Source organism: Pongo pygmaeus, chromosome 20, assembly GCF_028885625.2.
Source record: "Pongo pygmaeus isolate AG05252 chromosome 20, NHGRI_mPonPyg2-v2.0_pri, whole genome shotgun sequence".
In the NCBI taxonomy this organism is placed as follows: domain Eukaryota; kingdom Metazoa; phylum Chordata; class Mammalia; order Primates; family Hominidae; genus Pongo; species Pongo pygmaeus.
Window position 1 is genome coordinate 61,280,155 of NC_072393.2, and position 26,904 is coordinate 61,307,058.

General features: G+C 49.1%; 1 protein-coding gene and 1 pseudogene across 3 annotated transcripts; one reads left to right on the plus strand and one right to left on the minus strand.

The window, feature by feature from the left end:
• Positions 1 to 282: 282 nt before the first annotated feature.
• NLRP7 (NLR family pyrin domain containing 7) lies at positions 283 to 24,554 on the minus strand. Of its 3 annotated transcripts, XM_054463794.2 has the most exons (12): positions 24,349 to 24,554; positions 24,171 to 24,207; positions 19,623 to 19,938; positions 17,126 to 17,200; positions 15,088 to 16,663; positions 14,243 to 14,440; positions 12,533 to 12,703; positions 10,749 to 10,919; positions 9,820 to 9,990; positions 6,921 to 7,088; positions 4,012 to 4,182; positions 284 to 720 (listed from the first exon to the last, which is right to left on the minus strand). In XM_054463794.2, the coding sequence occupies exons 1-12, from the start codon at positions 24,354 to 24,356 to the stop codon at positions 588 to 590; spliced, it is 3,195 nt and encodes a 1,064-aa protein (XP_054319769.2). In that variant the 5' UTR covers positions 24,357 to 24,554; the 3' UTR covers positions 284 to 587. The 3 variants fall into 3 exon arrangements, with proteins under 3 accessions (XP_063513573.1, XP_054319769.2, XP_054319770.2); XM_063657503.1 differs by lacking the exon at positions 24,349 to 24,554 and having other exon boundaries at positions 283 to 720; positions 24,050 to 24,184; XM_054463795.2 differs by lacking the exon at positions 4,012 to 4,182 and having other exon boundaries at positions 286 to 720; positions 24,349 to 24,369.
• Positions 24,555 to 25,292: 738 nt separating this feature from the next.
• LOC129020041 (large ribosomal subunit protein uL10-like) lies at positions 25,293 to 26,384 on the plus strand (annotated as a pseudogene).
• The last annotated feature ends 520 nt before the right edge of the window (positions 26,385 to 26,904 follow it).

Here is a 26,904-nt window from a genome sequence, read left to right on the forward strand (position 1 = left end):
TGTTTCTGGGAAGCCTCCGCAGGTGCCAGCCAGGCCCTGTGCTGCTTCCATGTCCAAAGGCACAGCTGAGCGCTGATGAGAGACCGTGGGGCCCACAGTGCCAAGCATATTAACTATCTGGCCCGTTTGTCAATGCATGGGTTAGGATATGAGCACATAAGTCACAAAGACACACTGATCACACAGATGCACCAGACAGCTAGCAAACTAGACCAAGTGGTGTCTGAGTTAGGGAAGGACATAGAAGAATCAACCGAATCATCCCTGAACTTCTTAGCAATACTTCTTCCTAGACTAAGCACAGAGTACCATGTTTATTGCAGGTTTGCTCTTGAGCATGTCAATAAACGCAGCTGCAACGAGCGTGCTCTAACTTTATTATCCCTTTGAGAAAGTACATAGCGTGATGTGAAGGGGGTGCGTGACTTGTGCAGAATCTCCCACAAACAGTGAGAAAACCAGTGTCAAGTCCTACATCTTGACACAGACTCTAGTGTTAACATGTGACCCTCTGACCTGCATTCCTAAGACATCTTAGAGACCCAATTCCCGCTTCCTGTGTAACGCGTAGAGCGATCCCAGGCTGCTCAGCAAAAAAAGTCACAGCACCGAGGTGCCATTGCCCCGGAAGCATTGCAATCAATAGTCAGCTTCGGATTCTTTTCTTTCACTTCCTCCAACAGCTTCTTGATTTCCAAACTAGTTCCATAGCTCTTCAACCTGGAAGGATCAGAGAACACAAATGTTCCCAGAGCGCCTATAGTTTCATTGTCCCAAGAAATACATTCTCAACTACCCAGGATGCCTGAATATCTGTTTTCAAACAGATATTCAACCTGGACGGATCAGACAACACAAATGTTCCCAGAGCGCCTATAGGTTCACTGTCCCAAGAAATACATTCTCAACTACCCAGGATGCCTGAATATCTGTTTTCAAACACTCAATCAGGAAACGTTTTTGGGATCTTCTGCGGGGACAGGGTCTTGCTCTGTTGCCCAGGCTGGGGTGCAGTGGTGCCATCTTGGCTCTCTGCAACCTCCAGCTCCCAAGTTCAAGCGATTCTCATGCCTCAGGCTCCTGAGTAACTGTGATTACAGGTGTGCACCACCACACTCGGCTAAGTTTTGTATTTACAGTAGAGACGGGGTTTCGACATGTTAGCCAGGCTGGTCTCAAACTTCTGGCCTCAAGTGATCAGTCCACCTCGGCCTCCCAAAGCCATGGGATTACAGACATGAGCCATGGCACCCGGCCAGAAACGTTTTCTAAAAAATTTAGACCCACACAATGGGGATCCTTGTAAGTCTAAGAAAAAAAAGATTATGGCCAGGCCCGGTGTCTCACACCTGTAGTCCCAGCACTTTGGGAGGCCAAGGCAGGCAGATCGCTTGAGCTCAGCAGTTCAAGACCAGCCTGGGCAACACGGTGAAACCGTGTCTCTACCAAAAATACAAAAAGTTAGCCAGGAATGGTGGTGCACGCCTATAGTCCCAGCTACTCGGGAGGCTGAGGCAGGAGGATCACTTGAGCCCAGGAGGCAGAGGTTGCAACGAGCTGGAGATTGCCCTACTGCACTCCAGCCTGGGTAACAGAGTAAAACATGCCTTTAAAAAATAAATTTAAAAAATAGATAATCAGGCCGGTGCACGGTGGCTCACGCCTATAATTCCAGCACTTTGGGAGGCCAAGACGGGTGGATCACCTGAGGTCAGGAGTTCGAGACCAGCCTGGCCAACATAGTGAAACCCCGTCTCTACTAAAAATACAAAAATTAGCTGGGCGTGGTGGCAGACAACTGTAATACCAGCTACTTAGGAGGCTGAGACAGGAGAATCACTTTGAACCTGGGAGACATTGCAGTGAGCCAATATCGCGCCACTGTACTGCAGCCTGGGTGACAGAGTAAGACTCTGTCTCCAAATAAATAAATAAAAAATAGTGGCGAATCAAACCTTCAGTAGAACTAAGAGAATGCCAGAGTGAACCCCAGGGTTAATGAGAGCAAACTTGGCTCTAACGTGGCTGCAGCATGCAAGCCTGTGTATGTGAACATGAGGAGTGGTGATTGTAGAGACACTGGCTTGCTATGTTGCCCAGGCTGGTCTCAAACTCCTGGCCTCAAACGATCTCCCACCTTGGCCTCCCAAAGGAGGAACTGAAGAATGAGAACAGAAATACGCCCAAAACATGTGACATAAGAGACCACAGGGGGCTAGAGATTTGTCAACAATAGTCCTTGGTGGCATGACAGACCTCAGTCCCACCAGCAAGAGAAGCATGACACTATTGAGCTCAAGTTTCATGATAGACCCCTAAAACCTTAACCCATTTATGCCAGAGGTTACAATTATTTGAATTGCAGACATGTGTGAAAAATCGTACCTTGGCAATGACCTTGAGCAGGATATAAATAACTCCCACATGCTTAGCGTTCTAATAACGGAACACTGGGCATCATTAAGCAGTTTACATGTGTATCATCTCTACAGCTAAAATAACTCTTGAATAAGACAAGTGGGCTGTGCACAGTGGCTCACGCCTGCAATCTCAGTACTTTGTGAGGCCAAGACAGGAGGATCGTTTGAAGCCAGGAGTTTGAGAACCTTGGCAACACAGCCACACAGTGCAACAGAGCAAAATGTTGTCTCAGAAAAGAAAAGAGAAAGGCAAGAAGAAACTAAAGGTAGATTATGTTAAAATAAGTCATTGAAAAGATATACACAGTTCACAATTAAGGGAACATCTGTAGGACGATCTTCTGAAAAGCTAAGACCCAGGACAGCTCTGGGAACTACCTATTTTTGGATATAATGATTGCGCACACACACACACAAGCTTCCAGTCTGTACTCCAGGATGATTTAAACTCTCAGTATGCCTAGTACTAAGTGTTTTGGGGGGAATGTTGGACAATATTCAATTCACAGAGCATTTTAGAGAAGTATCTAATTTTTAAATTGTCTCCTAAGCTAGGAGTGTGCTATAGAAAGATGCCTTAAGTTGATCCCTACAAAGAGTGCACCCACTCCCAAAAAAAGCTCTTCTCTGCATGCGAAATTCACCATGTGAAACAGCCATCCCAGGGCCGGGCACAGTGGCTCACACCTGTAATCCCAGCACTTTGAGAGGCTGAGGCAGGTGGATCACCTGAGGTTGGGAGTTTGAGACCAACCTGACCAACATGGTGAAACCCCACCTCTACTAAAAACTACAAAAATTGGCCAGGTGCCGTGACTCATGCCTGTAATCCCAGCACTTTGGGAGGCCAAGGCGAGAAGATCACCTGAGGTCAGGAGCTCGAGACCAGCCTGGCCAACATGGCAAAACACCGTCTCTACTAAAAATACAAAAATTAGCCAGGCGTGGTGGCAAGCGACTGTAATCCTAGCTACTCGGGAGGCTGAGGCAGGAGAATCACTTGAACCCAAGAGGTGGAGGTTGCACTGAGCTGAGATAGCGCCACTGCACTCCAGCCTGGGCGACAGAGAGAGACTCTGTCTTAAAAAAAAAAAAAAAAAAAAAAAATTAGCCAGCTGTGGTGGTGTACCTGTAATCCCAGCTAGTCAGGAGGTTGAGGCAGAAAAATCGTTTCAACCTGTGAGACAGAGGCTGCAGTGAGTCAAGATCGCGCCACTGCACTCCAGCCTGGGCGACAGAGTGAGACTCCATCCCAAAAAGCAAAAAACAAAAAGGCCGGGTGCAATGGCTCACATCTGCAATCCCACCACTTTGGGAGGCCAAGGCAGGTGGCTCACCTGAGGTCAGGAGTTCAAGACTAGCCTGGCCAACATGGTGAAACCCCTCTCTACTAAAAATACAAAAATTAGCCGGGCATGGTGGCAGGCCTCTAGGCCTAGCTACTCTGGAGGCTGAGGCAGGAGAATTGCTTGAACCTGGGAGGCAGAGGTTGTGGTGAGCCAAGATCGCGCCACTGCACTCCAGCCTGAGTGACAGAGCAAGACTCCATCTCAAAACAAAAACAAAAACAAAAACAAAAAAAAACCCATACCTGAGTGTCTTCAAGCATCCAGTTCTTTGTCTTAGAACCCCAAAGAGCTTAATTATGCCACTCTTCCACAAATGATTCTGGCCCAGGTCCAGAGTTTCAAGCTTCTGATTGCTGAGGAGAGCAGATCCAAGATGCTGACAATAGAAAGGCATGAGGGAGCAGCTCCAGAGGCTGTTGAGGAAGAACATGGAAACCCACGCATTCACTGAGCAGGTGGTGGCTCACGCCTGTAATCCCAACACTTCGGGAGGCCAAGGCGGGTGGATCACTTGAGGCCAGGGGTTCGAGACCAGCCTTGCCAACACGGTCAAACCCCATCTCTACTAAAAATACAAAGATTAGGCAGGGTGTGGGGGTAGGCACCTGTAGCCCCAGCACCTTGGGAGGCCGAGGAGGGTGGATCACCTGAGGTCAGGAGTTCGAGACCAGCCAGGCCAACATGGCGAAACCCCATCTCTACAAAAAATTAGCCATGCGTGGTGGTGTGTGCCTTTAATGCCAGCTACTTGGGAGGCTGAGGCACAAGAATCGCTTCAGCCTGGGAGGCGGAGGTTACAGTGAGCCAAGATCGCGCCACTGTACTCCAGCCTGGGCAATAGAATGAGACTCCATCTCACAAATATATAAAATAAAATGAAATACAAAAATTAGCCAGGTATGCTGGCACCACCTGTAATTCCAACTACTCAAGAGGCAGGAGAATCGCTTGAACCAGGAGGCAGAGGTTGTAGTGAGCCAAGATATCACCACTGCATTCCAGCTTGGGTGAAAGAGTGAGACTTGGTCTCAAAAGAAAACAAAAACAAAAACAAAACAAAACAAAAAAACAAGCAGCATATTTGCTGGGGCTCCAGTAGTGAGGAAATGCAGAGGGGAAGTGAGCGGAAGAAATCCTTGTCCTCATAGAGCTTTTAGTGACAGCAGACATCTCGATGTGTTCTATTGAAGACAATGGATGATGGCATTAAAATAAACAGGGTAGAGGTAAGTCAAACACAGAGGCATTGGCTAGACTTATGCTGGTCATTTAAGTCCTCTTTTGGAAAGTGATATGAGGAAAGAAACTGAAGGATGGTAGATCATGAACCAGCATGCTAATTGGGGGAAGGAATCTTGTAAATAAAATACTGAGCTAGTGAGAAAGTAGAATGATTTTGGCTCATAACTTATAAGAGGATCCCATAAGGCCCTGTAGGCCACTGTAAAAGCCTTTGGATTTTTTTTTTTTTAAGGCAGAGTTTCACTCTTGTTGCCAAGGCTGGAGTGCAATGGCGTGATCTCGGCTCACTGCAACCTCCGCCTCCTGGATTCAAGCGATTCTCCTGCCCCAGCCTCCCGAGAATCTAGGATTACAGGCATAGCTGAGATTACAGGCACAAGACACCAGGTAATCCACCCCTTTATTTGCACTGAGCTTTTGAGTCTTTGGAAATAAAGGTGTCACGGTCTGGCTTGAGGCTTGAAATGTTCCTCAGGGTGATGGGTTAAGAAACTTCAGGAGGCCAGGAATGGTGGCTCATGCCCATAATCCCAGCACTTTGGGAGGCTGAGGCAGGTGGATCACTTGAGGTCAGGAGTTTGAGACCAGTCTGGCCAACATGGTGAAACCCCGTCTTTACTAAAAATGCAAAAATTAGCTGGGTATGGTGGTGCACACCTGTAATCCCAGCTACTCAGCTGAATCAGGAGAATCGCTTGAACCTTGGAGGCTGAGGTTGCAGTGAGCCAAGATCACACCACTGCACTCCAGCCTGGGTGACAGAGTGAGACTCTGTCTGAAAAAAGAAAAAAAGTACCCTGTGTTCTAGTGTTTTTTTTCTTGTCTCTACAGCAAAGCTAAGTAGTAATGACATTATGCAGATTCTCTTCGCATTAGGATCGCAGATTCTAGTTGGAAAATAGGTTGCATCCAAGAGATGCAACTGACAAACTTGGGGGAGAGAAGTGATAAAGAGCTCACCATTCCATTTGTGGAGACTTTGCATTTCCTGGGGGGGGGGTATCCCACCTATGGTTCCCTGGGTTTATGAGGTGGGGCAGGCTCACTGCTTCCCGATTACTGGATCCCAGCAGAAGCAGCATGTTGCTGAAGTCCAGGTCACTGGGGGCCATTCTCATCTATATTTCACTTCTCCAGGCCCTCTACCTGACTTTGGAAGTGCCCACCCACCTGTATTCAGTTTCTGGAGGGGTTTACTCTTAAAACTGCATCCAAAGTGATAGTCTGAGATACTGAAAACATAGAAATTGGCCGGGCGTGGTGGCCCACGCCTGTAATCCCAGCACTTTGGGAGGCTGAGGCAGGCAGATCATGAGGTCAGGAGATCGAGACCATCCTGGCTAACACTGTGAAACCCCATCTCTTCTAAAAATACAAAAAAAATTAGCCGGGCATGGTGGCGGGCGTCTGTAGTCCCAGCTACTCGGGAGGCTGAGGCAGGAGAATAGCGAGAACCCGGGAGGAAGAGGTTGCAGTGAGCCGAGATCGCGCCACTGCACTCCAGCCTGGGCAACTAGAGCGAGGCTCCATCTCAAAAAAAATAAAGAAAACATAGAAATTAAGGATTTCCAGATTTCCAAACACTTTAAAAACGAGGCCAGGCATGATGGCTCATGCCTGTAATCCTAGCACATTGGGAGGCCGAGGTGGGAGGATTCCTTGAGCACCAGAATTCAAAACCAGCCCGGGAAAGATGACAAGACCTCATCTCTACAGAAAACAGTTAGCTGGCCATGGTAATACATGCCTGTAGACCCAGCTACTCAGGAGGCTGAGGTGGGAGGACCGATCAAGCCTGGAAGAGTGAAGCCGCAGTGAGCTGTGATCACCCCACTGCGCTCCAGCCTGGGGGACAGAGCAAGACCCTGTCTCAAAGAAAGAAAGGAAGAAGAAAAAGAAAATCACCTACCGTAGGTGTTTTAGGTTACAGTTTGGATTCTCTAACGCCTGACAGAGAATCCACAATCCACGAGCTATCTGGTTGAGACTCAAGTCCAGGTTTGTGAGGCTGCAGGCTTCTTGGAGCGCCTCTGAGATATATCTACAGCCAAGCTTGGTTATGCTGCATTGCTGTAACCTGCAGGATAATCAAAGGAAGAGAAGCCTGTTATCCCTCTGGCTAACGCCCTGTGAAGCAGTTATTTCCAACACTATATACCTTCCACCTATATACTGGAATGCAGTGCTGCAATCTTGGCTCACTGCAACCTCTGCCTCCCAGGTTCAAGCGATTCTTCTGCCTCAGCCTCCCAAGTAGCTGAGATGATAGTTGCCTGCCACCTATATAACCAGGCTTGGTGGTGCACGCCTGTAATACCAGCTACTCAGAAGGCTGAGGCAGGAGAATCGCTTGAATCTGGGAGGCAGAGGCTACAGTGAGCTGAGATCGCGCCACTGCACTCCAGCCTGGGCGACAGAGCAAGACTCCGTCTCAAGAAAAAACAACAACAAAAAGTATTTATAAAAAACACAGGTGGCAGGTAGGAATTGACCCATGAACTGGAGCTATACATTTCCAGGTGGGCTTGTACATAAAAGCATGCAAATGGGCCCAGCACAGTGGCTCACGCCTATAATCACAGCAGTGGGAGGCCAAGATGGGCAGATCACTTGAGGTCAGGAGTTCAAGACCAGCCTGGCAAACATGGTGAAACCCCATCTCTACTAAAAATACAAAAATCGGGCCGGGCACAGTGGCTCAAGCCTGTAATCTCAGCACTTTGGAAGACCAAGGTGGGTGAATCACGAGATCAGGAGTTCAAGACCAGCCCGGCCAAAGTGGTGAAACCCCATCTTTACTAAATACAAAAATTAGCTGGGCACCATGGCTCACACCTGTAATCTCAGCACTTTGGGGAGGCTGAGGCAGATGGATCACCTGAGGTCGGGAGTTCGAGACCAGCCTAAGCAACATAGAGAAACCCTGTCTCTACTAAAAATACAGAATTAGCCGGGTGTGATGGCACATGCCTGTAATCCTAGCTACTCAGGAGGCTGAGGTAGGAGAATTACTTTAACCCAGGAAGCGGAGGTTGCAGTGAGCCTAGATCGCACCACTGCACTCCAGCCTGGTGACAGAGAGAGACTCAGTTTAAAAAAAAAAAAAAAATCATCATCCAAAGGCCTTCTGATTCCATCCATTTCCAGCTCTGCCTGGGACAACAGCTTAGGCTCTGGGTTCAGAGCCACACAGGACAGGATCTGAGACCTGGGTCAGTTATTTTCTGCATGGTTAGATTATGGAAATTTCACTTTCCCTGTCATTTTATTTCATGTTTAGGTTTTGTCTTTAACTGACACATTCTACATATATAGGGGTATAGTGTGATGTTTTGGTGCAGGTACACATCATATAACGATCAGGTAGGTGACTGTTTGTTTAACAATAGTTATTCTAAGCCGGGCACAGCACTTTGGGAGGCCGAGGCAGGCAGATCACCTAAGGCCAGGAGTTCAAGGCCAGCCTGGCCAACATGGTGAAACCCCATCTCTACTAAAAGTATAAAAATTAGCCAGGCATAGTGGAGGGCACCTGTAATCCCAGCTACTTGGGAGGCTGAGGCAGGATAATCGCTTGAACCTGGGAGGCAGAGGTTGCAGTGAGCCAAGATTACACCACTGCATTCCAATCTGGGCGACAGAGTGAGACTTCATCCAAAAAAAAAAAATGAATCTCAGAAATGAATACTAGCTAGAATTTCTGAACAGGAATAGGTCTTCAACCCTATGCAATCTCTTGAATATTGTTCTAACCATAATTTTAATGTGAACAGGTAGCTCACGCTGGGCTTCTTTCCATATAACAAGATTCAGCCAACTACAGTTCATGGGTCAATTCCAACCTGCCACCTATGTTTTTTATAAATAAGGATTTTTGTTGAGTTTTTTTTTGTTTTTTTCTTGAGACGGAGTCTCACTCTGTCACCCAGGCTGGAGTGCAGTGGCGCCATCTCAGCTCACTGCAGCCTCTGCCTCCCGGATTCAAGCGATTCTCCTACCTCAGCCTTCTGAGTAGCTGGTACTATAGGGGAGCACCACCAAGCCTGGTTAATTTTTGTATTTTTTAGTAGCGACAGGTTTTCACCATGTTGGCCAGGCTGGTCTCGAACCTTAGGTGATCTGCCCACCATTCACCACCTGTTCCCCAATAACCTATGGAAATAGAAGTTTAAAAAAAGGTGTCACTGGCCCTACCATATAACTCAATCTACCTCCAATAGCAGGCAGTACTATGTCATAGGAATTTGAAAGAACATACACAAAGCATCAGATCCGAGAACCAACTGCTCATCTCAAATCTTCCTTCATAGCAGGAAGAGGCTCTGCTGACATGCAAATATTAACATGTTTCTACCTGTATCTGCCTGGTTTTTTTTGTTTGTTTATTTGTTTGAGGAGTCTCGCTCTGTTGCCCAGGCTGGAGTGCAGCGGTCCGATCTCGGCTCACTGCAACCTCCGCCTTCCAGGTTCACGCCATTCTCCTGTCTCAGCCTCCCAAGTAGCTGGGACTACAGGCATCCGCCACCACACCTGGCTAATTTTTGGTATTTTTAGTACAGACAGGGTTTCACCATGTTAACCAGGATGGTCTCCATCTCCTGACCTCATGATCCACCCGCCTCGGCCTCCCAAAGTGTTGGGATTACAGGCGTGAGCCACCGCGCCTGGCCTCTGCCTGTTCTTTAATTCCTACCAGGTTTTTAAAAGTTACATTTGAAATGAATTAACAAGTACTTTCATCTCTCTCCTGCTTGAATTCACGTGCACACACACACACACATACACACCCCCACCCAGCAGGGACTTACACCAAGGTCTGCAGTTTACACTCAGGGTAACTCAAGCCCTCACACAGAAACTTCACCCCTGTATCCCCAATGAGGTTCTTGGCCAAGCACAGGTGTGTCAGCTTCTTGCTGACAACCAAGACAGCAGCAAGGTCCTTGCAACTGGCTTCTGTAAGACGACAGTTTTCCAACCTGCAAAAATATGAAACAAAAGGTAAAAGGATGAGAACATTTCCACAACTCCAACCTGCTTGGCGATGTCCACATGCTAGGGTCCTCAGCTTCAGCCCTTCCTGTTCATCCCCTGCTCTCTGTCCTGTGTGAGTCATCACGGCCACAAAAGAGCAGGAAGGCGAGAAGGCCAAGATGCAGCGGTCCACCTGCAGCCATCACAGGACACCGGTGTTCTTTCGTTTGTTTTTGAGACGGAGTCTCGCTCTGTCGCCCAGGCTGGAGTGCAGTGGCACGATCTCAGCTCACTGCCAATCTCCGCCTCCCGGGTTCACGCCATTCTCCTGACTCAGCCTCCTGAGTAGCTGGGACTACAGGCACCCACCACGCCTGGATAATTTTTTGTATTTTTTAGTAGAGATGGGGTTTCACCGTGTTAGCCAGGATGGTCTCAATCTCTTGACCTCGTGATCCACCCACCTTGGCCTCCAAACGTGCTGGGATTACAGGCATGAGCCACCGCGCCCGGCCTGTTTTTGGTATTTTTAATAGAGACACGGTTTCACCACGTTGGCCAGGTTGGTCTCAAACTCCTGAACTCAGATGATCCGCCCACCTCTCTGCTGAGATTACAGACAGGAGCCACCGCGCCCGGCCTGAAGCAGGTGTTTATTTCAGCGAGAGGCGCCACGTGGGTGGCGCAGTAAGTCAGGTGTTACCCTTTCTCTTCTATGGCCCCAGAACTAAACCAGAGCTGCCCGTGGGAAGAGGAGACTTACGACAACATCTGCAGGAAGTGTTCTGGGTGTGTCATGGTCTTGTACAGCAACTTGGCACCCTCGTCCAGGAGCACATTGGCTGAGATGTGCAGGTGCTTCAGGGACTGGTTGGCTTTGAGGACATAGAAGAATTCAGCCCACTGCTCCGGGGTGGCACAGTGACCTCCCAACCTGTGAAAAGAGTGGGAAAAGTCATTCTTCTGGGAGGACAGAGTATACCCTATCAGCTTTTCTTTTTTTTTTTTTTTTTTTTTTTGAGACAGAGTTTCACTCTGTTACCCAGTCTGGAATGCAAAGGCGTGATCTCACCTCACTGCAGCCTCCACCTCCCGGGTTCAAGCGATTCTCCTGCCTCAGCCTCCCAAGTAGCTGGGATTACAGGCATACGCCAATTTTTGTATTTTTAGTGGAGATGGGATTTCACCATGTTGGCCACACTGGTCTTGAACTCCTGACCTCAGGTGATCCACCCACCTCGGCCTCCCAAAGTGCTGGGATTACAGGCGTGAGCCACTGCGCCTGGCCCAGATCAGCTTCTTCTGCTTCACTTCCCAAGACATTATGTCTTTGGTTTATCTCATTCTACTCATGTCTGCAACCCTGGCCTGAATTATTGGAGAGATCTAATGTTGCCTCTGCTTCTTCAAGTATCCCCATGGCCATTAGAATAACATCCAGCCACATCTCCAAGAGATTGTAATACAATTCTGTGCAATGTTTCACCAAAATGGCCTGTGTGGAGGATTTTGTAGGGGGAAAAAATTTTTTTTTTGAAACAGCATATCGCTCTGTTGCCCAGGCTGGAGTGCAGTGGCATGATCACAGGTCACCACAACCTGTCTCCTGGGCTCAAATGATCTTCCCACCTCAGCCTCCAGTGTAGCTGGGACTAGAAGGGGCAAATTGATGCTTAATACTCAAAATAAAATTTTTATCCTGGCCAGGTGCAGTGGTTCATGCCTGTAATCCTAGCACTTTGGGAGGCCGAGGCAGGTGGATCACTTGAGGTCAGGAGTTCGAGACCAGCCTGGCCAACATGGTGAAACCCCGTCTCTATTAAAAATACAAACATTTGCCAAGCGTGGTGGTACATGCCTGTAACCCCAGCTACTCGGGAAGCTGAGGCAGGAGAACTGCTTGAACCCAGGAGGCAGAGGTTGCAGTGAATGAGATCGCACTACTGCACTCCAGCCTGGGCAACAAGAGTAAAACTGTCTCAAAGAAAAAAAAAAAAAAGATTCTCATGAGTGCAGAGAAGGTTGCATGCTCTTTATGAGTACCTAACTCCTGATGATCTGAGATTGATGATCCATTTACCTCTGGCTCCCAAAGTGCTGGGATCATAGCACTGCATAAGATCAAGCACCAACGATTAGCTCCTGTGCCTGATCTGAGATTGAACGGTTTCATCCCAAAACTACCCCCAAACCCCTGTCTGTGGAAAAACTGTCTTGCACAAAACCGACCCCTGGTGCAGAAAAGGCTGGGGGCCACTGCTCTCAAACCCAACAGTTTGGCAAGGAGCAGTCAGGAATAGCACATCCCTAAAGTTGGAACCCAGCACAGAATTCCGGGTGTTTCTTTGCATCAGTAGCTGGTTATGCAACACAGAAGTCAAGCTGGCAGGGGAAAGAGGAGAGGCTGACTCCCCACACAGGCCTGTTTGAGGAATACATTGCCTGTCTGGGACGGCATCTGGAGTGGTTACCCTTTTTCCTAGATCCGCCGGCAACACGGTGCAGTGGACTCCGGGTACTGGGGAGAGCCGTGACCGTGAGACCCACCTCAGGTACTGCAGGTTGCATTTATGATTTCTGAGCAGATCACACAGCATCAGCATCATTGTGCGTTCCCACTCGATGTGCCCTTCCAGGGTCAGGTGCGTGAGGGTCTTCTTCCCAATGAAAGCAAGACAGAAGTCCCGGTACGCAGTGTCAGGGGTGACGTTTTTAATCCTAGGGAAAAGCAGAAGAGATTCCACTTGGAGTGATTAATCCTCACATTGCGTAGAGGCGTGTATAAACAAAAAGCTGTTTCCCATTTAGAAATTATTAGAAGTTCTTGGCCAGGTGCAGCGGCTCACGTCTGTAACCCCAGCACTTTGGGAGACTGAGGCAGGAGGATAACCTAAGGTCAGAAGTCTGAGACCAACCTGGGCAACATGGTGAAACCCCATCTCTACAAAAAATACAAAAATTAGCTGGGGCCGAGGCAGGCGGACCGCCTGAGGTCAGGAGTTCGAGACCAGCCTGGCCAACATGGCAAAGCCCCGTCTCTACTAAAAATACAAAAATTAGCTGGGGCCGAGGCAGGCGGACCGCCTGAGGTCAGGAGTTCGAGACCAGCCTGGCCAACATGGCGAAGCCCCATCTCTACTAAAAATACAAACATTAGCTGCACGTGGAGGTGCACGCTTATAGTCCCAGGTATTCGGGAGGCTGAGGCAGGAGAATCACTTGAATCCAGGAGGCTGAGGTTGCAGTAAGCCGAGACCGTGCCACTGTACTCCAGCCTGGGCAACAGAGCAAGACTCCATCTCAAAAGAAAAAAAATTCGCCGGGCGTGGTGGCTCACGCCTGTAATCCCAGCACTTTGGGAGGCCGAGGCGGGTGGATCACGAGGTCAGGAGATCGAGACCATCCTGGCTAACACGGTGAAACCCCGTCTCTACTAAAATTACAAAAAATTAGCTGGGCATGGTGGCGGGCGCCTGGCTCCATCTCAAAAAAAAAAAAAAAGGATAAAAAAATTCAAGAAGCAGAGGATCAGGAAAAACAACTAATGGGTATTAGGCTTAATACTTGGGTGACAAAATAATCTGTAAAACAAACTCCTATGACACATGTTTACCTGTGTAACTAACCGGTACTTGTACCTACTTTTTGGTTTGTTTTGGTAACAAAACAAAACAAAAAAAATGATAGCTGGGGCCAGGCATGGTGGCTCATGCCTGTAATCCCAGCACTTTTGAAGACCGAGGCAGGCGCATCACCTTAGGTCAGGAGTTCGAGACCAGCCTGGCCAAGATGGAGAACATTCCGCCTCTACTAAAAACACAAGATTAAGTCATTGCACTCCAGCGTCTAGGTGACAGAGTGAAACTCTGTCTCAAAAAAAAAAAAAAGGGGGGGGGAGGGGCCAGGTGCAGCGGCTCACGCCTATAATCCCAGCACTTTGGGAGGCCGAGGCAGGCGAATCCCCTGAGGTCAGGAGCTCGAGATCAGCCTGGGCAACACAGTGAAAACCTGTCTCTACTAAAAATACAAAATTAGCCTGGCAAGGTGGCACATGCCTGTAATCCCAGCTACTCAGGAGGCTGAGGCAGAAGAATTGCTTCAACCTGGGAGGCGGAGGATGCGGTGAGCTGAGATCGCGCCATTGCACTCCAGCCTGGGCAACAAGAGTAAATCTCCGTCTCACCAAAAAAAAAAAAAAAAAGACAGAAGCTTAGTCATGGTTCAGGGGTCTTCCTTGCAAGATGAGCTTCTGCTTACACCACTTTCTGCAGATGACAGGTGCTACGGGTTATGTGGTCACAAAGAATCCGCACAGAAGAGTCGCTCAGGAAGCTTTGTTTCACTTCCAGAAACTTCAGGTTGCTGTTTGAGCTGAAGAGAGAGCAGAAATCCGTCCAGAGGCAAAGAGAGCGAAGATCCTGCCGAGCCCAGTTCGGAATGGTTAGGTAAGTGCACCTGCAGGAGAACACACGTTCATCTCTTATGACTAGTACCTGCATGGTGAGATGGGTGTCTGCAAACCACATTTCAATGGCAAAAACCACAATTACTTTTGCACCAGCCTAAAACAGTGTCGATAGTAAACAATATTGCATCACATACTTTGCTACCAGTATAGATCTTAAGTTTTACAAAAAAATAAGATAATAGATAAGGCTGAGTGAGGTGGCTCATGCCTGTAATCCCAACACTTTGCTAGGCCAAAGTGGGAAGATCACTTGAGCCCAGGAGTTTAAGACCAGCCTGGACAAGAAACTGAGACCCCCATCTCTACAAAAAATAAAATAATTAACCGGGCAAGGTGGTGCACGCCCGTAGTCCCAGCTACTCGGGAGGCTGAGGCAGGAGAATCACTTGAACCCGGGAGGCGGAGCTTGCAGTGAGCCAAGATCATGCCACTGCACTCCAGACTGGGCAACAGAGTGAGACTCCGTCTCAGAAAAAAAAAAAAAAGCCCCAATTCCTAATTGCCAAGTCGTGTCTCCACGTTGAACGTGAAGCTGGAAAGAAGTCCAGCCAGAGGGAAATTGACAGTAAGCGACAGGGCAAAGGAGACGCAGGCCTCTTCCTAGTGGAGCGTGGGATGGGAAAACAGTTCTTACCTCTCAAATTCAATGTCCAGTTCAGAATCCATGTAATTCTCCAGGAACACCCCCTTTGCTACCTGCAGTGAGAGTTTCTGCAAGTCTTGACAATGCTTCAGGCTGAAGGAACAATGCATCACTTCAGAAGTATTTGTCAAGTGAATAGAAATTTCCTTGAACGGGGCCACCACCACCTTCGCCAGCTCCTCCTCCTGAGACTCATACAGGCAAACCAAGACTTCCTTCAGGTCGGTCATGGATAAGGGCTTATTTGCATGAAGATGTGCTTTGCATCGCAGTAATTCCTGTTTGATGTCTGGTGATATCCGGCAGCCAAAAGCGGCCTCCAACTCGTTGGCTCTCTTCTCGTTAGCGAGGCCGAATAAGAAGTGTCCTACTTGGATCAGGTCGGGGTTCCTGACTCTTTCTTCTCCGGAAAGCAGCTTCTGTATGTCCCCAATGTCCCAGGCGTGGCCGTCCCTGTCCTCCTCCTCCTTCTCCAGGGCGTAGAACAGCCCAGCGAAAAACTGCTGGACGCTGAGGTGGATGAAGGAGTAGCAGCCTTTGGAGACTCTGTCCTGGCGAAGGATGTCTCCGTCCAGGAACAGACGGAGGTCGGACTCCTGCACCCCGAGCCTTTCCAGGTCCTCTTGGTGGAACACGGACATCTGCGCCCACAGGCCCTGCGCGGCCAGGAGGCTCAGCGTCCGCAGCGCGCCCTGCAGCTGTGCGCCCTGTGGGAACCAGCTGCAGAGGAAGCGCAGGAACAGCCCCGTGCGGGTGAGGCAGGTGGGGACCGGGTCCTCCCCCTTCTCCATCTGCAGCTTCAGAGTCGTGCACACGATCCAGCACACCGCGGGGGCCGACCCCAGCTGGAACAGGGCCGCGTTGCTCCTCATCAGCTCAAAGGCACGCATGGCTTGGTCCTCGTCTCCAAAGTGTCTCAGGAAATAGGCCCTCCTGTCCTCCTCCAGGAAGCCCTCCACCCTTATGTAGATTGGCTGCTGCGCCAGGAGCTGGAGGTCCCTCAGTGCCCTGGGCCGCGTGGTGACCAGCAGGGCGGCCTTGGGTAACATATACCTGTTCAGCAAACTCCCCAGGAGGACGGGCACCGGCTTCTTCTTCTCCCAGTCCCCGCAGATGTCCTGGATCAGCGCCCCAGGTGGGACTTTCAGCTCTTCAAGGCCGTCGACCACGAACAGGATTCTCTGTGCTTGGGCTAGGATGCTTGGAATGTCATCCTGCAACTCAGGCCAGTCTTTGGAGATTAGCTCTGCAAAACTGCACGGGCCCATGTGGCTGAGCTCCTTGCAGCTGAGGTAGAACGCGTATCTGACCGTCGGGCTGAGGTTGCAGTCTGTCCAGTCCAGCATACACTTTTTGGCCAGTGTGGTTTTCCCCACGCCCGCGGGGCCGTGCAGCACCACTGTGTAAGGTGTTAGCTTCCTGGGTGTTATGGGATTCAAGAATGGAATGAACCGTAGGTTTCTCAGAGTGACGTCGTCATGGAAACTGTCAATGTCTCCTTGCCAAAAGGTGTTCTTCCAGACCAAAGATTGTTTCTCCATTGAATTTCTCCGTCCTTCCTTTACACCTGCAGTGACAGCCCATAGGACAGTTGAGGCTGATGATGATGCTCTTCTGAAAATTACTTTGTCAAGTACCAGAAATGAGGGCCAGGCACGGTGGCTCATGCTTGTAATCCCAGCACTTTGGGAGGCCGAGGTGGGTGGATCACTTGAGATCAGGAGTTCCAGACCAGCCTGGCCAAGATAGTGAAATCCCATCTCTACTAAAAATACAAAACATTAGCTGGGGGTAGTGGCAGGCGCCTGTAATCCCAGCTACTCAGGAGGCTGAGGCAGAGAATTGCTTGAACCCGGGAGGCGGAGGTTGCAATGAGCAGAGACGGAGCCACTGCACTCCAGCCTGGGCTACAGAGCAAGATTCCGTCTCAAAAAAAAAAGTACCAGAAATGAATAAAACCAGGAAGAAGTGATGCACCTTGCACGCTCTCAAACATCAAACTCATGACCACAGGACTGTATTTACCCACCTGGCTTTGCTAACTCCGAGTCTTCTTCTGCATCTTCCAGCTCAGGATTATCTGTTTCTTGCACCTGTCCATACTCTGTAAAATACTTAGATGTAAGCCTGACACAGTAATTTACACTTCGTAAATCAGACATTATTGTACATAAAGTGTCAGCCAGGCATGGTGGCTCACGCCTGTAATCACAGCACTTTGGAAGGCTGAGGTGGGCGGATCACAAGGTCAGGACATCAAGACCAGCCTGGCCAACATGGCAAAACCCCATCTCTACTAAAAATACAAAAAAAAAAATTAGCCAAGTGTGGTGGCACACGCCTGTAATCCCAGCTACTCCAGAGGCTGAGATAGGAGAATCACTTAACCCAGAGGCAGAGGTTGCAGTGAGCACAGATCTCACCACTGCACTCCAGCCTGGGCGACAGAGCGAGACTCCATCTCAAAAAAAAAAAAGTGTCAAATATATACATATATATTTACACATGGGGTCTCGATATGTTCCCCAGACTGGATTCGAACTCCTGGATTCAAGCAATCCTCCTACCTCAAGACTCCTGAGTAGCTGGGACTACTAATATTTGAGCCAAGTACTGCCTTTGGCTCAAATTTTTTTTTTTTTGGTCCTATTGGCCCCACCCTTGTAACCTCATTTAGTCTTTACTCCTGAAGCCGTGTCTCCAAATACATAGTCATATGGTGGGCAGGGAGGTGGTTAGAGCTTCAGTATAAGTTCTCTGGACACAATTCAGTACCTGGTTTAGGGACTGTCTGATTTTTTTCTCTCTCATAACTAGCATGTTATTTCCTGACAAATAGAAACTCGAATCTTTCCCGCATTTAAAAATAGAACAGCTTCGTTCTTCAAAAACAGAGAATTACTATATGACCTAGCAATTTTTCTCCCACAAAACAGAGTCAATAGGTATTCTTCCAGACCAAAGATCATTTCTCTAACATATTTCCGGAGGAGGCAGAGGTTGCAGTGAGATTGCGCCACTGCACTCCAGCCTGGGCGACAAAGCGAAACTCCATCTCAAAAAACATAAAATAGGCCAGGCGCGGTGGTTCACGCCTGTAATGCCAGCATTTTGGGAGGCCGAGGAGGGTGGATCACGAGGTCAGGAGATCGAGACCATCCTGGCTAGCACGGTGAAATCCTGTCTCTACTAAAGATACAAAAAATTAGCCGGGAGTGGTGGCGGGCACTTGTAGTCCCAGCTACTTGGGAGGCTGAGGCAGGAGAATGGTGTGAACCCGGGAGGCGGAGCTTGCAGTGAGCTGAGATCACACCACTGCACTCCAGCCTGGGCCATAGAGCGAGACTCCGTCTCAAAAAAAAAAAAACCATAAAATAATAAAATAAAATTATTCCAAAACAAAGTTTTTAAAAGAATGCTGCCAGACATGGTGGCTCACACCTGTAATCTCAGCCTCTTGGGAGACTGAGGCAAGAGGATTGCTTGAGCCCAGGAGTTCGACACCAGACTGGTCAACATAACAAGACCCCATCTCTACAAAAGAGAAGAAAAAATGAGCATGGAAGGCTGAAGTGGGAGGATAGTGTGAGCCCAGGTGTTGGAGGCTGCAGTGAAACCATGATTGCACCACTGCACTCCAGCCTGGGCAACAGACTGAAATCCTGTCTCAAAGGAAAAAAAAAAAAAAAAAAAAAAAGGCTGAACCAAGCACAGGACATGTACCTATATCTCCAGCTACTCAACAGGCTGAGGCAGGAGGATTGCTTAAGGCGAGGCGTTTGAGGCTGTAATGTATTTTAATTATGCCTGTGAAGAGCCTGGGCAATGTAGCAAGACCACATATCTTAAAATATGCTGAAAATGCAAAACAGCTAAAAGGAAAATTAAGATCATGGGTATATGTACAAATCTATCATTTTTTAATTTTTTTGAGACGGAGTCTCCATCGCCCAGGCTGGAGTGCAATGGCACAATCTTGGCTCACTGTAATCGCAGGGATTACACCACCACCCCACCACACCCGGCTAATTTTTGTATTTTTAGTAGATACGGGGTTTTACCATGTTGGTCAGGCCAGTCTCAAACTCCTGACCTCAGGTGATCCACCCACCTCAGCTTCCCAAATTGCTAGGATTACAGGCGTGAGCCACCGCACCCTGCCAGGGCTCATTCTTTGTTACAAATGACCAGCCGGGCAAGGTGGCTCATGCCTGTAATCCCAGTATTTTGGGAGGCCGAGGCAGGCGGATCACGAGGTCAGGAGATCAAGACCATCCTGGCTAACACAGTGAGACCTCCATCTCTACTAAAAATACAAAAAAAATGAGCCGGGCATGGTGGCGGGCGCCTGTAGTCCCAGCTGTTCGGGAGGCTGAGGCAGGAGAATAGCAGGAACCCGGGAAGCGAAGCTTGCAGTGAGCCGAGATCGCGCCACTGCACTCCAGCCTGGGCGACAGGGTGAGACTCCATCTCAAAAAAATAAAACAAAACAAAAAAATGACCAGGACACCCCAGCTTCTACTTACCCATCATCTCAGCCTTTGCCATCTTACACAATTCCATGAGATTCATCTCTTCCAAGATGTTCACAGTCGCATTCCTTATCCAATTTTCTGAGGAGGTGTTGACCAGAATTTCTGCCAGTTTCTTGCCATCGGCCTCTTCCACCTCAGACCGTGGGGTCTTCTGTAGCACATCTTCGAGGGGAAGAGCCCATAAGAGGGATTTGAAACTCTTTAATTCATCCTCGTTCAGCTGCTCCAGAAGGGTCTGCAGAGTCCACTCTAGCTGGGGCGATGTCATAGTGCTCCAAGTATGAGACCTTAGGTTAAGGCTGAAGAACTGGGGGGAAAAAAGAAAAAACAGTTCACGAGTTACCATCATTAAATGAAACCAGTTTCCTATGTACCAAGAACAAGACTGTTCCTGCTGCACCATAAGTGGTAAAATATTACATAGACTGAATTAAGAGACGGAAAATCTGGCCCAGCACGGTGGCTCATGCCTGCAATCCCAGCACTTTGGGAGGCCGAGGTGGGCGGATCGCTTGAGGCCAGGAGTTCGAGACCAGCCTGGCTAACTTGGTAAAAAGAACGAACAAAAGGCCGGGCACGGTGGCTCACGCCTGTAATCCCAGCACTTTGGGAGGCCGAGGCGGGTGGATCACGATGTCAGGAGATCGAGACCATCCTGGCTAACACAGTGAAACACCTGTCTCTACTAAAAAAATACAAAAAATTAGCCGGGCATGGTGGCGGGCACCTGTAGTCCCAGCTACTCGGGAGGCTGAGGCAGGAGAATGGTGGGAACCCGGGAGGCGGAGCTTGCAGTGAGCTGAGATAGCGACACTGCACTCCAGCCTGGGTGACAGAGCGAAACTCGGTCTCAAAAAAAAAAAAAAAAAAAGAGGCACCCTGGAAAATAAATAACAGAAAAAGTGACTTGCCAAGACCGGGTGGTGATAGAGGTGGACAGCTTTACCCTTGGAGGGAACAGCAAATCTTTTTCCCCAGCTGTGAGGTGTGGAGAAAAGAAGTAGAAATCAGACTGTTACTGTGTCTATGTAGAAAGAAGTAGACATAAGAGACTCCATTTTGTTCTGTACTAAGAAAAATTCTTCTGCCTTGAGATGCTGTTAACCTGTAACCCTACCCCCAACCCTGTGCTCCCAGAAACATGTGCTGTGTCGTTTAATGGGTTTACGGCTATGCAGGATGTGCTTTGTTAAACAAATGCTTGAAGGCAGTATGCTTGTTAAAAGTCATCACCACTCTAATCTCAAGCACCCAGGGACACAAAACACTGCGGAAGGCCGCAGGGACTTCTGACTAGGAAAGCCAGGTACTGTCCAAGGTTTCTCCCCGTGTGATAGCCTAACATATGGCCTCCTGGGAAGGGAAAGACCTGACCTTCCCCTAGCCCGACACCCGTAAAGGGTCTGTGCTTAAGAGGATTAGTAAAAGAGGAAGCCCTCTTTGCAGTTAAGAGGAAGGCATCTGTCTCCTGCTCGTCCCTGGGCAATGGAATGTCTCGGTGTAAAACCCGATGGTATGTTTCTTCTACTGAGATAGAAGAAAACCGCCTTAGCACTGGAGGTGGGACATGCTGGCGGCAGTACTGCTCTTTAATGCACCAGATGTTTATGTATGTGAACATCAAAAGTACACACATTTTCTAACCTTGTTTATGACACAGAGACATTTGTTCACATGTTCTCCTGCTGACCCTCTCCCCACTATTACCCTATTGTCCTGCCACACCCCTCTCTGAGATGGTAGAGATAATGATCAATAAATACTGAAGGAACTCAGGACCAGGCTGGCGCGGGTCCTCCGTATGCTGAGCGCCGGTCCCCAGGGCCCACTTTTCTTTCTCTATATTTTGTCTCTGTGTCTCTTTTCTCAGTCTCTCATCCCACCCGACAAGAAACACCTACAGGTGTGGAGGGGCAGGCCACCCCTTCAGTGAGGTATAATTACATATATACAATTTTAGGACTGAGCAGGAAGAGCATGTGAGCCCAGGACCTCCAGACCAGCCTGGGCAACACAAGGAGAACTTGTCTCTATTTTTTAAGTATTTTAAAAGTAATATATACAATGTTTACTTATCAAAGTGTACAGCATGGAGCGATGTTATATATACAGTGAAATGATTACCACAATCCAGCTAATTAACATATCCGCTGCCTCATATAGTTGCCTTTCCTTTTTGCAGTGAGAACGCTTGATCTACTTAGAAAAATTCAGGGTTTCTTTTTTCTTTTTCAGAAAGAGTCTTGCTCTGTCGCCCAGGCTGGAGTGCAATGGTGCGAGGCTTACCACAACCTCCTCCTCCCAGGTTCAAGCGATTCTCCTCCCTCAGCCTCCCAAGTAGGTGGGATTACAGGCATGCGCCATCACACCTAATTTTTTTTGTATTTTTAGTACAGACGGGGTTTCACCATGTTGGCCAGGCTGATCTTGAACTCCTGACCTCAGGTGATCTGCCCGCCTCAGCCTCCGAAAGTGCTGGGATTACAGGTATGAGCCACCAGGCCCGGCCAAGTATTTTTTTCCCAAGTACATTTTTTTCTTTTTTTTTTTTTTTTTGAGATGGAGTCTCCCTCTGTTGCCCAGCTGGAGCGCAGTGGCACAATCTCCACTCACTGCAACCTCCACCTCCCAGGTTCAAGTGATTCTAGTGCCTCAGCCTCTCAAGAAGCTGGGATTACAGGCGCACTGCGTCACGCCTGGCTAGTTTTTGTATTTTTAGTAGAGACAGCATTTCTGTTTTTTTTTTGAGACAGAGTCTTGCTCTGTCCCCCAGGCTGGAGTGCAGTGGTGCGATCTCGGCTCACTGCAAGCTCCGCCTCCCGGGTTCACGCCATTCTCCTGCTTCAGCCTCCCGAGTAGCTGGGACTACAGGCGCCTGCCACTATGCCCATCTAATTTTTTTTGTATTTTTAGTAGAGACGGGGTTTCACCGTGTTACCCAGGATGGTCTCGATCTCCTGACCTCGTGATCCACCCGCCTCGGCCTCCCAAAGTGCTGGGATTACAGGTGTGAGCCACCGCGCCCGGCCGAGACAGGGTTTCTCTATGTTGGCCAGGCTGGCCTCGAACTCCTGACCTCAGGTGATCCACCCACCTCGGCCTCCCAAAGTGCTGGGATCACAGGTGTGACCAACCGCATCTGGCCATCTACATTTTTTTTTTTTTTGGGATGCGCCGTTTCACTCTGGTTGCCCAGGCTGGAGTGCAGTGGCGCAATCTCAGCTCACCGCAACCTCTGCCTCCCGGGTTCAGGTGATTCTCCTGCCTCAGCCTCCCAAGTAGCTGGGATTACAGGCATGTGCCACCACGCCCAGCTAATTTTGCATTTTTAATAGAGATGGGGTTTCTCCATGTTGGTCAGGCTGGTCTCAAACTCCCAATCTCAGGTGATCTGAAAGTCCTGGGATTACAGGTGTGAGCCACCATGCCCAGCCTACTTTTTTTTTTTTTTTTAAACAGGGTCTCCATCTCATCCAGGCTGGAGTGCAGTGGCTCAATCACACCTCATTGCAGCCCCCACCTGCCGGCTCAGGTGATCCTCCCACCTCACCCCACAAGTAGCTTGGACACAGCACAAGGTCTGGCCTTCTTTGTTTTTTGAGACGGGGTCCCACTCTGTCTCCCAGGCTGGAGTGCAGTGGTGAGATCTCAGCTCATTGCAACCTCCCCCTCCCAGGTATAAGCTATTCTCCTGCCTCAACCTTCGAAGTAACTGGGATTACAGGCATGCACCACCATACCTGGCTAATTTTTGTGTTTTTAGTAGAGATGGGGTTTCACCATTTTGGGCAGGCTGGTCTCGAACTCCTGGCTTCAAGTGATCCACCCGCCTCGGCTTCCCAAAGTGTTGGGATAACAGGCATGAACCACTGTGCCTGGCCTTGTATTTTTTTGTAGAGACAGAGTTTTACCATGTTGCCCAGGCTAGTCTCAATCTCCTGAGCTCCTCTAAACTATATTTGAAATAGAAGTCCTTAAGACAACATTAGGCCAGGTGCGGTGGCTCACGCCTGGAATCCCAGCACTTTGGGAGGCCGAGGCAGACGGATTACCTAAAGTCAGGAGTTCAAGACCAGCCTGGCCAACATGGTGAAACCCCATCTCTACTAAAAATACAAATATTAGCCAGGCGTGGTGGCACATGCCTGTAAGCCCAGCTACTCAGGAGGCTGAGGCAGGAGAATGGCGGGTGAACCCTGGAGGCGGAGCTTGCAGTGAGCCCAGATCGCGCCACTGCACTCCAGCCTGGGCGACAGAGGGAGACTCCGTCTCAAAAAAAAAAAAATTCAAAGATCCTTCCAGCACCCTCACACCAACCATTAAGGCTTGGGAAGGGCTATGGTGGTGGAAACTCAACCAATAATTTCTTCTCCCTTAAACGAGGAGACAAAGAAATCGATGCAGGAACCAGCACTCACCTCCCTTAGGTCAGGTCTTGCTTCCAGCCTGTGTTTTCTGCAAAGGAATTGGATAAAACTCTACCACTAATTACTTCTCCCTTGAAGAGACAAATAAATAGATGCAGGAACCAGCACTCACCTCCCTTAGGTCAGGACTTGCTTCCAGCCTGTGTTTCCTGCAAAGGAAATGGATAAAAAGGGGAGGTCTCTGACTGGCCCTTGGTACGTTGGGTGGAGGGAGAGATTTCCCGCCCAGGGTGGAGCCGCCCCACTGAGATTAACATTGGGTGGCTCCCAACCACTGACCTCAGGCTCACCTTGACATCACCTGGCCCCGTCCTCAGGGATTCGGCTGTAATTGGGCTGCAGTGCGCTTTGGAGAATCACGGCTTGCTGAATCTCCCCTGGTGAGATTAATGTGCAATTCCCTTCCTAGACCACCCGGGGCAGGTGTGATAGGCGACGGAACAGGAAATACACATTTTGGGTTTTGCAGGGTACCTGGCTCCCAGCTTTAAAAATTCTTGTAGAGAAAAAAAAATAAACAAAAATAAATAAAAATTAAAAAAAAAAAAGAGGATAAAACCTCCAGTGACTTCCTAAGTTACAAATACAATAAGTCTACTTTGTGGCCAACTATGGTTGCTCCTGCCTATAAATCTCAGCAGGCTGAGAGGCCTAGGCCAGTGGATCCCTAGGGGCCAGGAGTTTGAGACCAGCCTAGGCAACAGAGCAAGAAGCCATCTCTACAAAAATATTTAATAATTAGCCATGCATAGGCTGGGCGTGGTAGCTCACGCCTGTAGTCCCAGCACTTTGGGAGGCCAAGGCGGGTGGATCACCTGAGGTCAGGAGTTGGAGACCAGACTGGCCAACATGGTGAAACCCTGTCTCTACTAAACATACAAAAAATTAGCCAGGTGTGGTGGCGGGTGCCTAAATCCCAGCTACTCGGGAGGCTGAGACAGGACAATCACTTGAACTCAGGAGGTGGAGGGTGCAGTGAGGCAAGATCACGCCATTGCACTCTAGCCTGAGTGACAGGAGCAAGACTCTGTCTCAAAAACAAAAACAAAAAAATTAACCATACATGATGGGCTGCACCTGTAATCCCAGCTATTCAGGAGGCTGAGGTGGGAGGATCACCTGAGCCCAGGAGTTTGAGGCTGCAGTGAGCTGTGACTGGCCACCTCACTCCAGCCTGGGCCACAGAGTGAGACCCTGTCTCAAAAAAAATTAATAAATAATTGATATTGTCTCTCGCCAGGCGTCCTCGTGGAAGTGACATCATCTTTAAACCCTGCGTGGCAATCCCTGACGCACCGCCATGATGCCCAGGGAAGACAGGGCGACCTGGAAGTCCAACTACTTCCTTAAGATCATCCAACTATTGGATGATTATCCGAAATGTTTCATCGTGGGAGCAGACAATGTGGGCTCGAAGCAGATGCAGCAGATCCGCATGTCCCTTCGCGGGAAGGCCGTGGTGCTGATGGGCAAGAACACCATGATGCGCAAGGCCACCCGAGGGCACCTGGAAAACAACCCAGCTCTGGAGAAACTGCTGCCTCATATCCGGGGGAATGTGGGCTTTGTGTTCACCAAGGAGGACCTCACTGAGATCAGGGACATGTTGCTGGCCAATAAGGTGCCAGCTGCTGCCCATGCTGGTGCCATTGCCCCATGTGAAGTCACTGTGCCAGCCCAGAACACTGGTCTCGGGCCCGAGAAGACCTCCTTTTTCCAGGCTTTAGGTATCACCACTAAAATCTCCAGGGGCACCATTGAAATCCTGAGTGATGTGCAGCTGATCAAGACTGGAGACAAAGTGGGAGCCAGCGAAGCCACGCTGCTGAACATGCTCAACATCTCCCCCTTCTCCTTTGGGCTGGTCATCCAGCAGGTGTTCGACAATGGCAGCATCTACAACCCTGAAGTGCTTGACATCACAGAGGAAACTGCATTCTCGCTTCCTGGAGGGTGTCCGCAATGTTGCCAGTGTCTGTCTGCAGATTGGCTACCCAACTGTTGCATCAGTACCCCATTCTGTCATCAACGGGTACAAACAAGTCCTGGCCTTGTCTGTGGAGACGGATTACACCTTCCCACTTGCTGAAAAGGTCAAGGCCTTCTTGGCTGATCCATCTGCCTTTGTGGCTGCTGCCCCTGTGGCTGCTGCCACCACAGCTGCTCCTGCTGCTGCTGCAGCCCCAGCTAAGGTTGAAGCCAAGGAAGAGTCGGAGGAGTCGGACGAGGATATGGGATTTGGTCTCTTTGACTAACCACCAAAAAGCAACCAACTTAGCCAGCTTTATTTGCAAAACAAGGAAATAAAGGCTTACTTCTTTAAAAAGTCAAAAAAATAAAAAAAATAAAAAATAAAAAAATAAATAATTGATTTTTTTTTTTTTTTTTTGGGATGGAGTCTCGCTCTGTGGCCCTGGCTGGAGTGCAGTGGTGCAATCTCGGTTCATGCAACCTCCGCCTCCCAGGTTCAAGCAATTCTCGTGCCTCAGCCTCCCGAGTAGCTGGGACTGCAGGCACATGCCACCACGCCCAACTAGTTTTTTTGTATTTTTAGTAGAGACAGAGTTTCACCATATTGGTCAGGCTGGTCTCAAACTCCTGATGTCAGGTGATTACAGGCATGAGCCACCACACCTGGCCTAAAATTGTTTTTAAATGAAACAGTGTATCTTGTGGAAAGCATCCAGCACAGAATTTTGGTAGTTTAAACTGTTAATTTAATAGAAGCCAATGGTCCCACAAATGAAGATGTATATATCAGTTGCAGCATGCCATTTATAGAGATAGACACTATGGAGGCTGGGCACGGTGGCTCATGCCTGTAATCCCTGCACTTTGGAAGGCTG